Here is a 17,973-nt window from a genome sequence, read left to right on the forward strand (position 1 = left end):
GGTTGCTCTGTTCTTGGTCCCCGGCTCATGATTGGTTCTTTCATTCCACCCTCTCTTCCAGCTTTGCAGGCGGGATTAGCACGCAGCTTCCTGCTCCTGCCAAAAAAATAAAAGAAGAAAAAGAAAAGAGGAGAGAGGCGAAAGAAAATGTCACAGAGATCTTTGGGTTTTAATTCGCTGCTAGCCTTGTCGGTCAGGCCAAACTCTGCCTTTTGATTGGTTTTCCTATCTGCCCATCCCAGATAGGGGCGGGATTTCCCCAGGAGACCCACATCTTGCTGCCACTGGCCGAACAGTGCGCCTGTCTGAAGCTCCGGTCCCAGGATTGGGAGCGGATGCGGACAGGTGGGCGTGGATTGGCTAGGGAAGCCGGTCAGTGTGAGACGGGGGCGGGGCCTCGGCGGCTGGTTGCGCGTGTCCGCCGCTGGCTCCGCTCTATCCGGCTTTGCTAGGGGAGGTGAGTCTGGCCGCGGCTGCACCGGCGGCTGAGGAGGCGGCGGCTGAGGAGAAGACGGCCGCAGCGACTGAGGAGGAGAAAGCGGCCGCGGGGACTGAAGCCGGGTGGGGGGGGAGGGGGGGAGACGGAGCAGCCTTGAGCCCTGCGGGGGCCGTCGTGCGGGGGGATCCACCCGCTCTCCCCCCCAACCCTCCTAGCAGCAGCAGCAGCAGCAGCAGCAGCCGGCGGCGGGGGTAGGAATCTGCCCGCTTCCGACTGCACCCCGCCCGCCTCTCCCGGGGCTGCTATTCTTTGGCCCCGGGACCCTCACCTCCTCCCGGGGCGGTTCCCTCTGTCTGGGCGTCCGGGTGCTCCCCACCTCTCTTTCATTCCTGCCTGCACCTCCTCGCCCTCACTTTGCCCTGCTGCTCTTTCTCCTCGCGGTCCTGCCCGTCGCCGCCTCGGCTCGCGCTCCCTCTCCTGCCTCCTTCCTGGCTCTTCTCTGTTCGGGAAAGTTTAGTACCACCCCGCCCCCCCCAACCAGGTCAGCCTGCCGAAGAGTAGGGGGAGATGTAGGGAGGCCTGCGAGCGCGAGGGGGGGAAGCCGGTCTCCCTGAAAATTGCCCCCCATCTTCTTCTTTCGGGGTGGCTGGAACCTTTTTTAATCGTGTTTTCGAGGAGGCGGTAGGTGTTTAGAAAAGGATGTGGGGATGGAAGGGGTAGATGAGTCAACCCTCTTAGGAGATTCCCAGGGTGGTGCGCTGCCCGGTCCTTCTCGCGTGCGGCGTTCAGGGGGTCAGGAGGCTGGGCCTTTATTCCCACATTCGAAGTTGGAGCCTCCCCCGAAGTAAGGATGGCGTTTTAGTACCCACTTGTGGCAGGAAACCTGGGGGGCACGGGGGGGTTCCTTTTCCCTTTTTCTTTTCTTTTTCCTTTTTTATTTTTTATTTTTGGCAATCCACACCCTTCCACACACACACACACACCCCACAGTCCAACACCAAGATCCTCCAACGCGTTCGGATTGACTGACGAAGACGGAAAGCCAGTTGCGCCCCATGGTTTTTGAGGTGGCGTGAGTGGTTTTTCTTCTTTTTTTTTTTTTTTAAATGGCCAAATGACAGCTTTGACCTAGTTTGCTTTCCAATCAGAGGGCATATTTTTTTTTTTTTTTTGAATGTCTCTTTGTGGCGCGAGAGCCAACGCAAAAATGATGGCGGCTTACAATGGCGGTGCATCTGCGGCAGCAGCAGGTCACCACCACCACCATCACCACCACCTCCCACACCTCCCTCCTCCTCACCTGCACCACCACCACCACCCTCAGCACCATCTCCACCCGGGGTCGGCGGCCGCCGTCCACCCCGTCCAGCAGCATACCTCTTCGGCCGCGGCCGCCGCCGCCGCAGCAGCCGCCGCTGCTGCCATGTTAAACCCCGGGCAACAGCAGCCCTATTTCCCATCACCGGCCCCGGGCCAGGCCCCTGGACCAGCTGCGGCAGCCCCGGCTCAGGTACAGGCTGCCGCAGCTGCCACGGTGAAGGCGCACCATCATCAGCACTCGCATCACCCGCAACAGCAGCTGGACATTGAGCCGGACAGACCGATCGGATACGGAGCCTTCGGTGTTGTCTGGTGAGTGTCCAAGGGAAGACACAGCTTCTCAGGGTGTCTTCTCGTGGTGGTGATGGGGCGAGTCGCCGCCTACGGTGGTCTCCACGTTGACCGAAGTGGAGCAGGACACACTCGCTGCACGTGGTAAAGAGGAAGACACCCTCTGTAGGAAGGCACACCCTCACTTGCGTGGTAAAGAGGCCTAATGCATGGGCTGTCTGAGCTTATACCTTTTTTTTTTTAAGTGTTAATCCCCACCTGAGGATATTTTTCCAGTCGATCTTTTAGAGACAGTGGAAGAGAGAGGGAAAGACAGAAACATCGATGTGAGAGAAACACATCCATTGGTTGCCTCCTGCAAGCTCCCGACCAGGGCCCAGGACCGGGGAGGAGCCTGCAACCAAGGTACGTGCCCTTGACCGGAATCGAACCCCGGGATCCTTTGGTCCACAGGCCAACGCTCTAGCCACTGAGCCACACCGGCTAGGGCTAAGCTTATGCTTTTGAGTCATGTCAGATTTTGGTGGGGAAACCTGTTTGCTGTCTTACCAAACTTTTTGTTTAGAATCTAACCAAGCCTCTAAGTGTGGGATCCATAGATGCATGTGTGAAACGGTTTTTCCTGCAAAAACCTTGGGCATATCTCCTGTTTGACTTAGAGTGAACCAGTTGCCCAATTGCAGCAAATGTCACAGCAGACCCAAACTCGATTCCTTTGAATCATTTTACCATTGGGATGTACCTTGCAAAACTACTTTGCTATCCCTCCCGTCTTTTCAGCCCTTAATTTGAGATCTTGATCCCCAGGAAGAAGATAGGGTTCATATTTGAACCAGTTAAGTCACTTCTTGCGTCGTTTATTTTAAACCGTAAGGCTACAGTTGGGAAGTATTTCGCTTCAGCCTTTTGATAAGAATGCATTAAATATAGCATCACACACGAGTACCACAAATGAGGTCAGTAGATGGTAGCTATACAGTGGCCCACATTTGGTGTAATGTTTTAGTGTCATTTAGTGCCTCTTAATTTGCTCTTATCCCTTGGTTGGTTGCTGTAGTAGGAAGTATGCTTTTTAAACATGTGAAACTGCTCTACTTTTGCTGGTGCTAAGATATTTCTCAAAGTTCAAGGGTTTCTTAAACGCAACATTGTGTCTGTTCTTAGGAAGATTGGTAGTTTTTAATAAAATGTACTTAGCATTGTAGGGTTCTATTTGTGTCCAAACTAGAGTGAACTGAGTTTTTCCACCAAGGATTCAGTACTGTGGTGTGGATAGATGAATTGATGTTTTGAGTGCATTCAAAAATAGATTCTTGTTAATGTCTAGAAAAGCCCCCATCACCACAGGAAAATGAACAAACTCTTCGGAACTAGCCTCGTAAATGTCTCCTTTCATCATTGTTTTTCAGGCTATACTTGATGAATATCATTTTTGCATTGTATCTGGCCATCTTTACATATATTTAAGATTTTATAATGTAGGCTACTAAGTGATAGGATCTGTTTGTGTGTTTTTTTGTTTGTTTGTTTTTGTTTTAAACTAGTAGTGTTTTCCCAGCTAAATCTCCCAGGAGATTGCTGCTGTAGTGCTCCCTTCTCTAAGGTGTGTGGGATTCCTGGTGGCAAAGAGTAATGGTGCCTCTTTGATCGTTCTGCTCGGGGACCTGCCTGTTCCTGCCTTCCTCTCTTCTCTTCCATATCCTATCCTCAGGGATTGCACTGTGAACTTCCTTCCATTTCTTGCCTGACCCTTGAGGATTTCAAAGCTTGATTGAAGGGGGGGGGGGGGGGGAGTGGCGGGGGGGCGGGGGAGTGGCGGGGGGGGGGGGTGGCGGGCAGGAAAAAAGTTGTTCCTTGCTTTAAATTTTGTCATTGATTTACTGAAAATTTGTGTGGATTTTCTTAGCCATGGATACTCTTTCATTTTAGTGCTTTGCATACAGTGCTAAGAACTAGAGATACTGAAAGGGAAATGGGTTGTATTTCCTATACTATAAAGGTGTTGCCTACATTTCTATCAAATGGTGATGTTACCTGTAGAAATTTTAACTTCAAGTTGGTGCTAAGGGAAAAGTTTTTATTTTTAAAGGCGAGGGAGGTGAGGAATTGGAGTGCTGAAACATCACCCACAGTGAACATTCTGCTAATAGGTATTCTGAATTACTGATATATTAAAATCCCAATATGTTTGATTTGAATTCATTCTAGATTCTTTCATTGATTGACTCCTTCTACCACTCTGTGGAGTTTGTTCCATATACATACTTCAAGTGCCTCCTGTGTACCATCTTCTGTTGTAGTACATCGGTTGTTTTGTATTTGCCTGTCTCACTGACTACATTTGTAAGCCCCTTAGGGGTAAGGACTGTGGTCTACAAAAATACATTTTTTTGTCCTAGCGGGTTTGGCTCAGTGGTAAGAGCATAGGCCTGTGGACCGAAGGGTCACGGGTTCAATTCCAGGTCAAGGTCACGAACCTTGGCTGCAGGCTCAATGCCTAGGGCAGAGCATGTGTTGGAGGCAACCAGTAAATGTGTCTCTCTCATATCTATGTTCCTCTCTCCTCCCTCTCTTCCACTCTCTCTAAAATCAATAGAAAAATATCCTCCGGTGAGGATTTAAAAAAAAAAAGATACACTTTTTCTCCCCAGCACTTAGCACAGTGCTGAGGCATCTTTGCTGCTTGGTTACTTGATCTGCTCAAGTCCCTTCTTTGTTCTTTAGCCAAGTTTTTCTAGTTATTGTATTGAGTGTTTTTATCAGCTGTTACAGGTGACATTTTTGGTATGAAAAAAAAGAGTTCCAGCTGTGTGTTTTAGTATGCAAATAATTTTCTATTTTTATATTTCCATATTATTGACTTGCTGTCTGAATTGCTTATTATATTTGGAATTAAACTGCTGTGTGACCTAAGATTGTTAAAACCAGAGATCTGAACACCAAACTAGAGTGAAGTGCACTCATATTCTGAAACCCAAGTGAAAGATATTGATAAGGTGTTATACTTTTCAACTAACTGAACCAGAATTTTTCTTTTTAATTTAGAAAGGACCCAATAGAAACAACTATTTTTTAGAAAGGACCCAATAGAAACAACTGTTTTCTTAAATGATTGCAATGTAACATAAAAATATTCTCCTGCCCTAGCTGGTTTGGCTCAGTGGATAGAGCGTCGGCCTGCGGACTGAAGGGTCCTGGGTTCGATTCCGGTCAAGGAGATGTACCTTGGTTGCGGGCACATCCCCAGTAGGGAGTGTGCAGGAGGCAGCTGATGGATGTTTCTCTCTCATCAATGTTTCTAACTCTCTATCCCTCTCTCTTCCTCTCTGTAAAAATCAATAAAATATATTAAACAATATTCTCCCAATGATACATCATTTGATTCAAAGCACCATATACCTACTTGGGTATTATAAGATTCACATATATTTAATGCATTTTTCAAGTATTTTTTTTCTGGCATGGCATAGGAAAGGAAATTATATCTGCTTTCATGTGTGTGTTTTTTCTGGACATGCACCCAGTGGTACTAACTGGTGGCTAATAATGATGCATGTAATTTTTTTTTTTCCCAATTCTTAATCAAGGGCACATTCTTCATTGATTCTAGAGACAGAGGAAGGGGGGAGGGGGGGGAGAGAGAGAAAGAGAAAGACATCAATGTGTGAGAGAGAAACATTGATCAGTTGCCTCCCGTATGTGCCCCAGCCAGAGGTTGAACTCCCAGCCTGGGTATTTGTCCTGACCAGTGATCAAACCTGTGACCTTTGGGTTCACGGGATGACGCTGAGCCACACCAGCCAGGGAAACTGCTGTATGTAATATTGGGGGATATTGTTGTTCTTCCATGTAGGCAAGGAGAGATTTTTACAGAAGTGATGTAGCATTTTACCATTCAGATTTATCACTGAACAGTTTCGTCTGCAGGCTTGATTTCTCTTTGTGCTGAATTTAACTAGTGGAATAACTTATCAGTATTGGACAGTTGTGTAAAGGTAGAGAATTACCTATTAGCTTGCTGGTTAAGATGGTGCTTTGACAGTTCAATTAAGGTTTCATTTACAACTGTCTGCTGTGTTTTATCTCTAAGTAGGGGTTCCAGTTTACCTGGCAATATGATCATGGGGTAGCATGAGGTACATTCATTGTCTATAATAGAATATTGCTCATGGGTCATCAAAGCATCATATATAATTTGACCTTTATCAGATGTCAAGGCTTCCATATATATGGTCATTTTCATAATGCAAAATCAAAACACAAAACAGTGCACAAAAAGAAACCTGAGCCATTTAGTGAGGCTATCATAAATAGTTTTTTGTTTGTAATTCATTGTTGCCAGGAGAAAGTATGTTGTGCTTAGAGATATGACAACTCTGGGATGAAGAGTATTGCATTATAGGTTTCAGGGTCTTAGGAGGTGTATACTTTTGACAGTTGGAGGAGGTTGACTACAAGAGAGAGGTTTGAGGACTGCTAAACCCATGCAGTTGTGATCTTGGCCACCTGAACTATTACATTACAGATTGAACTAATGGCACAAATTGCCATTTTGATAAAAGTGAGTCTGGGAAAAGTTGTTTTTGTTTGCTTGTTTTGTTTTTTTACTTATCTGATTAATTGAAAGGTAAAGACCCTGGAATTCATTTGGTCTGGTGCCTTTGTATTCCAAGTAAAGTTGGAGAACTTTGAATTTTATTCTAATACTTTCCGCTTGAATTTTATTCTAATACCTTCTGCGGGTTACTATTATTTAAGTCTTTCAAAACTTAAGCATCACTGTATTGATATTTAGTTATTAGCTATGTGATATTGATAAATTATTTAACTTCTCTATTCCTCATCCACAGAGTGAGGATAATAATAGCATCTATCTCATAGGATTGGTGTAAGGATTAAATGAGGTAATCCTTGTAAACCAATGAATACATTTTCTAGCATACAGAAAGTACTCAAAAAATATTAGCTTTTTAAAGTGATAATTATTGTTGGTAGAAAAATCAAACTGTTATATTAATATGCATATAAGTGGTTTCATATATAGTCAGATTTACTAGGTGAAATCAACATGCAGGCTATTTTTGAAGGCATGACTTTAAATAACATAGAGTGTCCACTTAGTTGTGCTATATGCTAACAAACACATAAAAATGTACATACATGTTTGTATGGACTTGTTAGTGTTCTAGTCAGATTATCTCCACTGTTTTAGAAAGTATTATTGCTTTCCATCCTGGGAAGGAAATTAATTTTTTCTTTTCAGAATGTAACATGAAGAACATTGTTATCGTCGTCAAAGTTCAGCTTTACTGGAAATTCATTTTACTTGTGTTTGGATGAAAAAGCGTGAATTGCTAAATAAAATCCCAGTGAGGTGGGGAAATATGTGTGATTTAATGAAAAATTATTCAGTGTAAATCCTTATGCAATGCAAAGATAGTCTAGCTTGCTCATCTTGTGAAAATTAGAGGCCTCATTTTTTTTCTGATGTTTTCTCTGGTCCTCTTATTCCTCAAATAGCAAACTATAATTTGGAAAAATGGGAAATACTTTTGGGATATGTTTGAGGGAAAACCCTGGAGTTAGTTGCATCAGAAAGATGTATACTAAAGTATAGTAAAGTGTATTTTATTATTAACTGTGTCTTACAGGTTAAGAATCTGTAGTATTGAAGTTTCTCTATTAGCCAAGATTAACAGCCACAGCTGGATTCTTGGGGTGTGGGGACAGGGAGGGTCTGCTTTGTGAAAAGAGCTTTGAAGAAGCAGAGCCTGCACCATAAAAGGAAATGGTTTCTCTTCTAGACATAACAAAGCATATGTGTGAAACTAGAAATGTGGAAATCTATATTGTTAATTTTAACTACAAAGAATATACTTTTAGAAATGCAGGTTCCTGGTCATAAAGTAAAGAAAGCAAAGAGAGTGAGGGAATAAAAGTAACAAAATCTGATACTGAGTTGGTTTCTTGGTGATAGAAACTCCATAGCCTGTAACATTGGAAGTTGTTTTGTACTAAGGATGTACTTTTAGAAACTGTAGGTTCATGGTCATAAAGTAGAGAAAGCAGAGTTAGAGAATAAATAAAAGTAACACAATCTAATGATACTGAGCTGATTTCTTGGTGATGGAAACTCCATAGTCTGTAACATTGGGAGTCATTTTGTATTTAGGCTCTTGACAAGATTATCCAAATTATATTAGAAAAACAAAAGAAACTTGTTTTATTCTTGGGGAGAAATTTTATGTTATACTGTTGAATATCATCTTAGGAGAAAAGAGATAAATATTTTTATTTTAAAAAGACATTTTAGAAAGAATTGCCTTTTCAGACAAGCTAAAGCAACAATAGCCCTCAATTACATGCAACTTTTTTTTTTAACATGCAACTCTTTAAGCCATCAATTAGTACCACTGGTGCATGTCCTGGGGGGGAAAAATGAGGGCAGATAGAGTTCCCTTTCATATGCTGTGCTAGAAGAAGAATATATGTAAAATGCATTAATATATGTTTAAATCTAAGTTTTGAGGTTTTATCCTGAAAATAGACAACTGTAGAAATGTTGTTCCTTGATATAAAAGGCCATTCTCTAATGGAGTACTGAAATATTTCATTATATTCATAATTTGAAGCATTATGTTGTAGAATTGTGTGGCTATTCTTGGTTGTGTGGCTATTAGCTTTGTTGATGTCCTAGCAGTTCACTGTATGTTTCCTTAATATGCTGATTTGACTTCTGTGATGGAAATTGCCAAGACCTAAGAAACCTTTCCATTTGTTATCCAACCAAACAGAAAGAAGCCATGGCGTAGAGTAGAAGCTCTTTCGTTTTAAGATTATATTTGAGTTTTACTTATAATTGCTTGTACATCCAGAGTACATCAGTGAATTATTTGTTGATTGGGTCTTCTAAGGTAGATCAACAATGATTTCCTAAATAATATAATAAAGCTTGTCAGTTTGATACTGTTGTTGCTTGGGGGTAACACAGAGAATGCCTGAGGCAACAGTTGTAATACTGTCAATAAGCATGTGACAAGTCATCATAGACCTAGTCTGTGGTTCTAAGGTACCCTAGTCAAGAGACATTAGAAATAATTCTGGCACTCTGGCATTTTGAAAAGATGACTTCTAAGGAAACTATATTGAGTTAAGCTTTAACAGTTCATTGTAATGGAGTGAGTAGAGGGATGTCTGCCATTGGTCATGATTGGTGCTCTTTACCTAAACCCAGTTTCACATCTGTGCTCTGAATTAGTTTGGCTAATTGAATCATATCTACTGTCAGACAAGGTCTGACATTGTTGGAACTCACTAGTCAATGTATTTTTATTGTCAACCTGCTATGGGCCAGTACTATTGTAGGCACTAATGAGGATATTTAGTTCTGTAAAGAATTTTGCAAACCTCTAGCAAGCTTCTCTGTGTCTCTGTTGTCTGTGTTTTGGTACTGGGATATAGAGATGTTTAGGTCATGAAGTTGCCCTGAAGGAGCTGACAGTTAAGTAAACAGTATGAAAAATAATACATCCCTGCTTTCAGGGTGTCTTGATGGAGAGTTGAAACTCAACTTGAAGCCATTAAATAAAAATTTAAAGATACATGTTATTTTTCACTTGTTCTTACAATACTCATTTATTATGTGTTGACTATTTCTCAGGCTGAATGATAGGGATTTAAAGGAGACTGTACATTTGGGGAGAAAGATTTGTAAATGGAGAATTATAATTCATTGCCATTATTGCAATAATAGATGGAGCTGAGGTGTGAGCCTTAGGGAATGTACTCAATTGTAAATGGAAGAAACTATTGGAGGTAAAATTAAAGGACAGGCAGATAGGAAAATGTGTTCACAGTGATTGACAACATACGCTTGACAGAAGACAGTTATGAAGATGGGAGTGATCTTTGGTGCAAATAAGAAAGTCAGAAAATTAAGGTGGAGAAAAGGCCATTGAATTTAGCAAATGGATCATTGATGGCCAAATCCCAAGTTTTTTTAAAATACATTTTTATTGATTTCAGAGAGGGAGAGAGAGATAGAAACATCAGTATTGAGAGAGAATCATTGATTGGCTGCCTCCTGCATACCCCACACTGGGGATCAAGTCTGCAACCCAGGCATGTGCCCTTACTGGAATGGAACTGTGACCTCCTGGTTCAAAGGTGATGCTCAACCACTGAGCCACGCTGGCCGGGCCAAATCCCAAGATTTTATTTCTAGTTTAATAAACCAGAGAACTTGATGTTTATCGTGTTCAAATTGTCATTTCCTTGGAAATAATTATTTCTTTTTTAATGACAGGGCAATAAAGTACTAAACTAAACTTGTTAGCAGACATGGTTCTGGTCCCCACCTTGCTGCCAACAAACCCATGACCTTGATAAAGTTATTTAAATTTTCTGAGTCTTGGTTTCCTCATTTATAAAATCCCGTGTTTCCTAAGTTTCTATAATGAAAATGCATTAATATTTGTAAAGCGTCGTGGCATTATTTGTGGGCAAATAGACTCTGCTAGTGACCACAGGACAACTTCAAGACTACCGATGTTGAATACCTTCTGAAATTATTTAAAGGAACAAAGAGATAAATGTAACCCTGTTCCCAGTGTGACCAGCACAGTTCTAGAGTCTCTTTGGCCTTTGTTGGGTTGTAGACTCATTTCTGAACCAATTACTGTCACCGGAGATAAGATTACTTTTGGAGCAATCAGGTTCATTCCTGGATCTGGAGATAGGGTTCATTATAAGTGGGAGGGATGAATTCCAGCAATGGATGTTGGGAAGACAGTCATTACTGACCAAGAACACATTCATCTTCAGTGGTTCTCAACCTTCTTGCCCTTTAAATACAGTTCCTCATGTTGTGACCCAACCATAAAATTATTTTCGTTGCTACTTCATAACTGTAATGTTGCTACTGTTATGAATCGTAATGTAAATATCTGATATGCAGGATGGTCTTAGGCGACCCCTGTGAAAGGGTCGTTGGACCGCCAAAGGGGTCGCGAGCCACAGGTTGAGAACCGCTGATTCTAACTTATGTGAGACTCAGAAGAACCTGATCAGGTGCATTTACAAAGCAAAGTGTAAGGCATACAGTATTCTCCATGGAGAATTTTGTCTTGTTTGTCCTAAATAATTTGGAGTATTTTCCTTTTCTAAAGACTCGTTTACCTAAAGTAGTAGAGGGTAAAATTGGTACCTGATCCTTGCCATGTTTGCTTTCCTTCCCAGTTAGATCAGATATCCTCCATTGATTTCTTTTCTTTCCTCTCTCAGTGTTGTGGTTTTGTTATCTAGATGAAGTTCTCAGTCTTGTTTTCAATTTAAGTAGTATAGAGCTCAGCAGTGTCAGACAGCAAACTCCTTACAGGAGAGTGGACAACACAGAAACTTTTTGTTTATCTGTTCCTTGACCTGAAATTCTTTCTCTGAGCCACAGAGAAAAGGTGAAGAGAGACATTTGAACAAAAAGATAAAATTAGTCATTTGACCCAGATTGCAGCTTTTTTCCTCCTGTCTGTTTGGATAAAAACCATCCTCAATTTACATAAGCAGGTGATTTTTCTTACATGCTAATTTTCTTAACGTACCATGGCAGAGAGCTGCAGATTTGCAAATTGTGTAAGTAAATTGAAATAAACCAGGTGACTTTATTTCACATTATTATCTTACCAGGACTGAAGTACCCAAAGGGTGCAATTATCGGGTGATCGTCTCATTGCACATTTAAGTTAACAGGCAGCCTAGTGCAAAGTTTTAGCCCCCACCTTCTTCCTCACTTCCTTGTCTTTTAAATGTTTTAAAAAGGAAAATATTGATTTCTATATTCACTTCAATAGGCTAGAAATTTAGTAATGCAGATGTGGGGAAATTTGAGCTTTATTAAAATAATCCAGAAGCCATAAAAGTTGGCAAATAATGTGGGTACTGTGCAGAAAAAGGGAAATAATGCATACTTGGCTTGAGTTTGAATTGCCTAAGAATTCAGTGAGGACCTTCAGTTGTATTTAATTGGTTGGCGTCCTCTGTGTTCCTTTTCCCAGGTTCTGCATGTTATAGTAATTGGGGTATTATAAAGTTAACAGGTGTGTCCTAAAGCCAGCGTTCAAAATAAATGTTGATGCATACTCTTTTAAATACCAAATGAGCCCAGCTGGTGTTGCTCAGTGATTGAGCATTCACCTATGATCCTGGTCAGGGCACATGCTAGGGTGGGCTGGATCCCTATGGTGGATGTGCAGGAGGCAGCCAATCAATGATTCTCTTATCATTGATGTTTCGATCTCTCCCTCTTTCTTCCTCTCTGAAATCAATAAAAATATATATTAAAAAAAGAAACTATCTTTTAAAATAAATAAATACCAAATAAATTAATTGCAACATAGCTTAAAATATCATTTCAATAAAATAGACATTTTAGAAAGGTACAACATTGGTTTTTAGTGGCCTTTTCCCCAGATTCATGAATACAAATAATGTCAATCAATAAAGTACTTCTTATTAAAACATTCCAATATTAAACAGTAATTAATGCTATTTGGTTTCTCATGTTATATTATTTACCTATTGGTATGTATAGAGATTAAATTATACCCCCCGTAGCTTTGAGGTAATGACTTAGAAATGAATCGTAAATTTTAAAGTTAAAAGTTTAGCCAGTCTTTTTATCCTAGTATTTATTTTTAGTTTCAAGAAAAGTAGTTTAGAAGAACTTTGAGGGCAAAAGATAGTTCAAAAATGACCCGAGGAAGATGATATTTTAAGTACAAAAGACAGTATGGTTTAGTAGATTAGAGCCTGTATTCTGATAACAGATTGCCTGAATTTAAATGTTGCCTCTGCAACTTATTAGCTATTGTAGGCTAATTATTTAATCTGTGTGTCTCATAGGGATAGTAACAGTATATCTGTCTCCTAGGGTTGTTGTGAAGATTAAATTAATCAATACAGTCTATGTAAAGTCTTAGAATTATGTCTGGCACTATGTTAAATTAGCTTTCAAAATTATTATTACCAGTTTCAGTACAGGTAAAAAAAATATAGTGCCTTCTTAAAGCTTACTAATATAGGGCAAATAAACAACAGCTTTTGTATGACAGGTATCAGGTATGTGACTGTGTCCGAGATTTTTTTTTTTTCTAATTAACTCAACTGTTTTTGAAAAGTTCATTCAAATTCTAGAGTGCTTTCCAAATGTAAAATTTCCTTTAGAACATAAAAGGAGATTTTTTTCCTCTTTAACTCCCTCCTCCCATCTCATTATCAAACTAATAATATGTCTAGTGTAGGAAACTTGAAAAATACAGAAAAGCTGTTTGTCATTTGTATCCTACAACTCAGCCACTGGTAATATTTGCTGTATTTTCTTCCAATATTTTTTACCTGGAATCTGTGTGTTTATGTGTGTGTGTGTGTGTGTGTGTGTGTAATATTATTAGAGTTGTGATCATGATTACATTGTACATATACAGTTTAGTATCCTATGTGTTTCACTAAAATGACAAAGGTAGATTTTGGCCTTTTTTTATTTTTGAGGGCTATTTTTTCATTTTCACAAGCCTAGCTGTTTATCTGAAAGGAATTAGAGAGTTGGAAGATACTTTAGAATGCATTTAGTATAACTGCCTCTTTTTATAAATGGGAAAATTGAGACCCAGAGGAGCTAAGATTTGTTCACGGTCACACAGCTGGTTAGAAGCTGAGCCAGAACCTTTGCTTGTTATGCTGCTTTACCAGTATTACCTGTCCAACTAATACCTTTGAAAATGCAGGAAGTATTTTTATAAAAGCAAAACAAAACAAAAAACTCTATAAATGAAACCAGGAACAGTGCTAGAATATTTAAATAGAATATTTAAAATACTCTGTTGGTTGCTTTTTGTGTGACAGTGACTAAGGTTTCTGAGAAAAGTTTAATGTCATGAGTTACAAAGCTTTTGGTGGAAAACAACTCAAACTTGAACAACAAATACATACCTATCAACAAGTGAATCTAAAAATCAAGTGAATAAAAAATCTGATGAACAGAATAAACTGGTGAATATAATAGAATCAGGGGCATAGAAAGGGAGTGGACTGACAATTCTCGGGTGGAAAGGGGTTTGGGGGGTGCGGGAAGAGACTGGACAAAAATCGTACACCTATGGATGAGGACAGTGGGAGGGGAGTGGGTAAGGGCAGAGGGTCGGGTGGGAACCGGGTGGAGGGGAGCTATTTGGGGGTGGGGGGAGAGGAACAACTGTAATAATCTGAACAGTAAAGATTTAAAAAAACTAAAAAAAACACACAACTCAATCTTTTCACATTACAAATAATTGTGCATCTGCTTTGAGGATGTTGTACCCTTTCCCCTTTTATTGTTTGAAAATTTTAAAACCTCAGAAAATTTGAAAGGTACATGATATATGCATAAACCATTCTTTTAGATTAACAGTTTGCGACTTTGCTTTATCTACTTTGAGGCTATTTCTACAGAACTTGCTGGAATTACTTTCGATTAAATTTAGATTTACAGTGTTAAGAAATTTATGGTCACTGCATCAACTCAGTGTTCCATGTAATAAGTTTTGTAAGCTCTCCAACTAGAGAAGGAACTGGAAGTTTTCAAGCTTGTGACTTTTGGAATGCTATTTATTCTCTTAATACTTAAAACAAAATTCAGTGTGAATCATGAGTGTAACTGAAACATATACGAGTCAAAACTAGGCTTTAAGTGTTACTGAAATATTTCATTCAAAATTTTTTTTTCTTGTATTTATTTTAGGTTGGGAGTTAAAGGGTCATTTTCAAAATAAGAACCTAAGATCTGTTTTCATAATTTCATGATATTCATTGTTGAGGCTAAATTTTAAGTTACTTATTGTGTTGTTGTTGTTTTAAATAAATTATCCTAATACAGCCACATGAGCTGATGATGCTGTATTTGTGTCACCCAATTCACTGCTCTGTATTTTTCAGTACCAAATAATTCCTTTGTTAAGCTCATTTTTAGTCAATGAACCATTGTTTCCCAAAGGGTAGTGATTATTTCTATACATAGCACAAATCCCTAAGAAATAGATTGTAAAGTCTAAAATATCAGTGTTTGGAAGTGGTTGAAATTGTCACTCTGTATATCAAGCCACAACTGTATGTGTGAAAAGGGCAGCTGCTGTATTTGCTCCCTAGTCTCCAATATGAGATATTATGCTTATTACATACCAACTGACAGCAGGTCTTTAAATGTGAAGTCTTTTGGTTTACTTGAAAAAACGGATTGTTTTATTGAGTCCACTCAGTGATTACATTACATAGTTTCATAACCAAAACCTAGAATGGGTAACTGGAGTTCAAATTTCAATGGCTTGCGACAAGTAAGGAAATATTTAGGCAGCAGATATTGTTTACTTCATTCAGTTGGTAATAAGTATCTGCAAATAAATCACTGACTTCATAAAGTACCTCAGCAGAAAAGACATTAATATAGGGACACTGATGTTTAACTGGTGTAGATGCTGGAAATCTAGTGACTAACACATAGCAGCTTATCTCTGTAGGTGGGCAAAGTTTAAATAAAATTCTTTTATTAAATATATTTTTATTGATTTCAGAGAGGAAGGGGGAGAGAGAAAAATATCAATGAAAAGAAATTCATTTATCAGCTGCCCCCTGCACGCCCACAACCTGGGCATGTGCCCTTGACCAGAATTGAACCTGGAACCCTTCAGTCCCCAGGCCGATGCTTTATCCAATGAGCCAAGCTAGAGCTAAATAACTAATTTTTATACTTTGATTTTTTCCCCTCTTAAAGTAGATCTGTTTGTCTCTCTTTTCCTCTCAATGCTAATAAAAGCAAATGCTTATAACCACTTATGACACATTCTCTACCCACTGAACCACTAAAAATGATGAGAGCTTTAAAGGTTGGGGTCATGTCTCATTTGTGTCTCCAGAGTCTAATATGATCCTGGATAAGAAATTACTAAGTGTTTGTTGTTGAATTGAAAGTTGCTAATGCTAAATTTGTACGTAATAGTGACACTGTCAAAGAAGAGTACTGTCACTGGGTCTTGCCTTTATGTAGATCCCTATTTCTTCATGCAATGAAGTGATTTTTATGAGGGAACATTTAGAGTGATATTTAGGTAACTCCATGGTAGTGTTTTGTTTTCTTGTGTTTGGATTTTTTTTTTTAAGAGTAAAGAGCCCTAATCTAAATATAGTCTACAGTAACCAGCTGTTCCCAAAAATAGTCTTTTATTTTGCTATTGCTTTCTATACTATACATTAAGTTAAGAATGCTATCAAACTGTTTAGGAAATATATATTCTCGATTCAGTCAGTACTGTGATCTCATGTTAGAAAAATAGAAACTATGTCTAAAGTCTCATCAATACATCAAAACATACTAAAGCAGTCAGTGAGTCTGGCACAGAAAACAATTACATTCAATTCTAAGCTTATTCTGTTCTATAAATGTAATGAATAAATGCAGACTAATATGTGCTGGAGATCCTTTTTAAAATTAATGAGGAAAGAATGGTTTACTTCAGTGGTTTGCTGATAAATGATTAACAATAGCATCTCTGAAAAATAAAAAGGCCATAGTTTGTAGGGCTTGCCAATTTATGTGGTGTATATACTCTTGTAATGGCCAATTTCATGCTGCCAACATCAAGTCACTAAATTCTGAATTGGAAAAAGAAACACAGTTGCACACCATTATAAAGTATTTTCACCATACAGGTAAAGTAGACATTAAATAACCCTGAGGGCATAAATCATAATAAAATAGTTAGGAAGTGGCCAATTTTTTAAAATGTATCTTTATTATTGAAAGTACTAGAGGCCCAGTGCATGACATTTATGCCCCGGGGGGAGGGGGGGCGCTCCCTCAATCCGGCCTGTGCCCTCTTGCAGTCTGGGATCTCTTGGGGGATCCTTAACGTTGCTGTGGAGCCGCCACTGTGCTCACCAGCCGTGAGCCCAGCTTCTGGCTGAGCGATGCTCCCCTTGTGAGAGCGCACTGACCACCAGGGGGCAGCTCCTGCATTGAGTGTCTGCCCCCTGGTGGTCAGTGCGCATCATAGCAACCGGTCATTTAGCTGTTTGGTCGATTTGCATATTAGCCTTTTATTATATAGGATTATAGGTGTCCTTCCTTTTTTCCCCCCAGGGAAGTAATAATTTTTGAGTATTTATTATCTTTGTTTTAAATATTATTTATTTTATTGTAATATATAATTTAATTTTAAATAATGGCTGGCCGAAACTGGTTTGGCTCAGTGGGTAGAGCATCGGCCTGCGGACTGAAGGGTCCCGGGTTCGATTCTGGTCAAGGGCAAGTACCTGGGTTGCGGGCACATCCCCAGTAGGAGATGTGCAGGAGGCAGCTGATCGATGTTTCTCTCTCATCGATGTTTCTGACTATCTCTCTCTCTTCCTCTCTAAAAAATCAATAAAATATATTTTAAAATAAATAAATAATGGCTGTATTTCACAGTCAGCTTGCAAAATTCCAGAAAATGGAATAGTCTCGCCCAGCTGGTGTGGCTCAGTGGGTGATCGTCAACCCATGCACCAAGAGGTCACCAGTTCAATTCCCAGTCAGGGCACATGCCTGGGTTCCCAGCTTGATCCCCAATAGGAGGTGTGCAGGAGGCAGCTGATCGATGTTTCTCTCTCATCAATGTTTCTACCTATCCCTCTCCTTTTCTCTCCCTCTAAAAATCAATAAAAACATTTTTTTTTTTCAAAAGAAAAGAAAAAAATGTAACGGTCTCTCTGGAGCCAGTATGAACCAACTCCAGCAAACACACCAATGGGATATTTAGCTAATGGTAGTGAGAGATGAAGTTAGATCATGTTCATCATGTACAGAAATGAAGTCTAAAAGAAAATACAAAAAACTGGGGGGAAATATTGGCAAAGTATATGAA

The 17,973-nt window shown here is 39.9% G+C and overlaps 1 protein-coding gene across 4 annotated transcripts in view; it reads left to right on the forward strand.

The window, feature by feature from the left end:
• Positions 1-405: 405 nt before the first annotated feature.
• The window catches only part of NLK (nemo like kinase), a 146,717-nt gene continuing 129,149 nt past the window's right edge, over positions 406-17,973 (forward strand). For all 4 annotated transcript variants that reach the window (XR_004972880.1, XR_004972881.1, XM_036340673.1 and 1 more), the window contains exon 1: positions 406-2,071. Coding sequence is in view for 2 of the 4 variants with exons in the window: in XM_036340673.1 (XP_036196566.1) it covers positions 1,614-2,071 (458 nt within the window). In the remaining 2 variants the exon portion in view is untranslated. The remainder of the gene's footprint in view (positions 2,072-17,973) is intronic.

The sequence above is a fragment of the Myotis myotis genome, unplaced genomic scaffold, assembly GCF_014108235.1.
Source record: "Myotis myotis isolate mMyoMyo1 unplaced genomic scaffold, mMyoMyo1.p scaffold_m19_p_17, whole genome shotgun sequence".
Classification (NCBI taxonomy): domain Eukaryota; kingdom Metazoa; phylum Chordata; class Mammalia; order Chiroptera; family Vespertilionidae; genus Myotis; species Myotis myotis.